General features: G+C 45.1%; 1 protein-coding gene across 1 annotated transcript; it reads left to right on the plus strand.

Annotated features, from left to right (window-relative positions):
• The first annotated feature begins 236 nt into the window (after positions 1-236).
• Positions 237-2,362, plus strand: LOC109761547 (protein FAR1-RELATED SEQUENCE 5-like). Its single transcript, XM_073506818.1, has 2 exons — positions 237-1,960; positions 2,359-2,362. The coding sequence occupies exons 1-2, from the start codon at positions 237-239 to the stop codon at positions 2,360-2,362; spliced, it is 1,728 nt and encodes a 575-aa protein (XP_073362919.1).
• Positions 2,363-2,749: the final 387 nt, after the last annotated feature.

The following is a 2,749-nucleotide window of genomic DNA, read 5'->3' on the forward strand; positions in this document are numbered from 1 at the left end:
ACTGCTTGAGTCGGACAAGCTGCCCAGTCCAAATAACAGCCAAGAGGGATACATATAGGAGGAAATGGTACCTGAAGAACGTTCGTTTAGAGCACAACCACCAGCTTCACCCATCTGATTGGATGCTGAAGTTCATGAGATGCTATAAGAAGATGACACCTCAGGAGAAATTCTTTATACAAGTGCTGCAGAAGGTGAGGTTAGAACCAAGGAAGGTTATGCAGATTTTTACTGCCATGGGGAAACCGAGGCGAGAAATTATGTTCGACACGATTGACATAAGCAACATTGCATGCCGGGACAGGGCTGGAGAGCGCGGCACTGATATCGCAGACACCATGAAAGTGTTTGCTGATATGCAAAGGCGGAGGCCAGGATTCCACCATGTGGAAGAGACAGAGAACAATGTAGTGCGCAGCCTGTTCTGGACAGATTCCTTGTGTAAGATGAATTATGATCTATATGGAGATTTCGTGTCTTTTGACACCACATTCTCTACAAATATATATGGCTTGCCATTTGCACCAATTATAGGTGTCGACAACCACGGGTCGACCATCCTGTTTGGAGTAGGCCTTTTGAAGGATGAGAAAATAGGGTCATTCAAGTGGCTCCTAAGCACGTTTGTCGAGGCAATGGGAGGTAAAGAGCCGAAATACATAATAACAGACCAGGACCAGGCGATGAAGACTGCAATAAAGGAAGCTCTTCCGAGGACGAGGCACAGGTTCTGCTGGTGGCATATTAGGAAGAACCTGAAGGAAAATAACGCATCAGTGTTTGCGCAGCACCCAGGGATGTCTGATGATATATTTCGAATCGTCAAAAACTCACTAGATCAAGACGAGTTTGAGCGTGCCTGGAAAGCAGCAATTTCTCTGCACAAGGCGGAAGGCAACAAACACCTGAACACGCTATGGGAACTCCAAAATTTTTGGGTGCCGGCCTACTTCAAGGACTGTTTCTATCCTTTCTCGTCAACAACCACTCACAGTGAGAGCACGAATTTGATGTGGAAGAATTACGTCGACCACAAGGACACTATAAAAAGGTTTGTTAATGCGTATCACACGATTCAGCAAAATTGCCTCGCCATGCTTGACAAGAAAAGACACCGAATAGAAGAGAAGGCACCATCACTAGAGACGAGTTTTCCGATTGAAAGACAAGCAAGTCAAGTATACACGAAAGAAATTTTCAGGAAATTCCAGCTAGAGCTACGGAACCAGACTTACTTCAAGTGCTCTGACCTGGCAAAGGGGAGGCAGTATTTTTTAAAAAAGATTATTGATCCTGGAGAAAAAGTGTGGAAACCATATCCGGGCGAGGAATTTGACAGTTCTGAGTTCGGGGTAGATGTGGATGAGCAAAAAGAAATATACAGTTGCAGCTGCAAGAAAATGAGTAGGGATGGCATTCAGTTCTGCCATGTGCTTAAGGTGATGGACCAAACAGGCATGATCGATCAACTTCCAAAATCCTTTGTCATCCCCAGATGGACCAGGAATCTATCAGAGAGTCTGAAAGTTCTGTCTACAAGTCAAGGTGATAGCATGACCATACAAGACGATGAAACTATGAGATTCGGCCTCGCTTACGATGAGTTGTCGGATATCTGTTCAAATGCTTGCAGAAAAGAGAAGGCATACCATGTGCTGTGTGAGTGTATGGTAGATATGAAAATAAAAGTCATGGCAGCACTTGCCGAGGAACCAGACACATGCATTCTTGCCGAAACTCTCAAGAACCCTCCCATGAGTGGCTCAAAGGGTATGAAAAAAGGAGATCGAATCAAAGCTGGTTCTGAGAAGAAAGGAAAAGGCAACAAAGCCGCATCCAAGTGCGACCGTTGTGGAGTAAAGGGTCACAGGAAAACAAACTGCCCGGATAACCCAGAAGTCCAGGAGAGGATGAGGATTGAAGAGGAAAAGAGGAAATCGCAGCAGGAGAAGAGGGCAAGGTCAATGAAATGGCCGGCAACACCGACAACACCATCGGGGACATCAAACGGCTCAGGACAATGCACTCCAAGCCCAGGAGGAAGACGTCAGACGCCAGCAACTCCAACGACCCCACTGACAGGAGGGAGCATTTACCAAAGTCTTGCATCTATGCCAGAATCAAACATCACACAAGCCAGGCACACAGAATGCGTACAGGGAAGCCCGGGACAAGGCACGGAATCTGCGCAGTCCATTTTCAGAAAGGAAAGGTCTGAGTGGAGACTTTTTGGTACCGGAGAACAATACGAATAGAAAAATTAAAAGGTAATAATGCAGCTTAAACAGGACGTAAGCAAAAAACAGTGATGACCGCAATCTGTCGCTTTGTTTTTATGTATGAATATTAATTTTATAGGTAAATAGGTTGAATAGCTACGCAGAAGGGTGGGGTTGCACAAGGGTCGAGAAGGAAGAATGGATCGTTGAACATTCAAAAACAAGGCCGCACGTGGAGCGATGAAATAGCAAGCAATTGGTGGGGAGGGCGGGCGGTTGTCGATTGTTTATTTTCTTGTGCTGTGGTTATAAGAACGGCTTGTAAGTTAATTTGCTGCAGTTATAGAAACAAAACAAATTTAAATAAGAACGCCTTTTGCTTCTTTATGTATTTTTTACTCGGCGGACAAAAATATCAGAGGCACAGGTTTCCTTGTTATTTTCCGCAGCCGCGTCGGTTTCTGAACGTGGATGTTGTAAGCATACAAGCATGCTTCTCTGCTGCGTGACAGAGAGATAAAAATAACCTA

Source organism: Aegilops tauschii, chromosome 2 (genome assembly GCF_002575655.3).
Source record: "Aegilops tauschii subsp. strangulata cultivar AL8/78 chromosome 2, Aet v6.0, whole genome shotgun sequence".
Lineage (NCBI taxonomy): Eukaryota > Viridiplantae > Streptophyta > Magnoliopsida > Poales > Poaceae > Aegilops > Aegilops tauschii.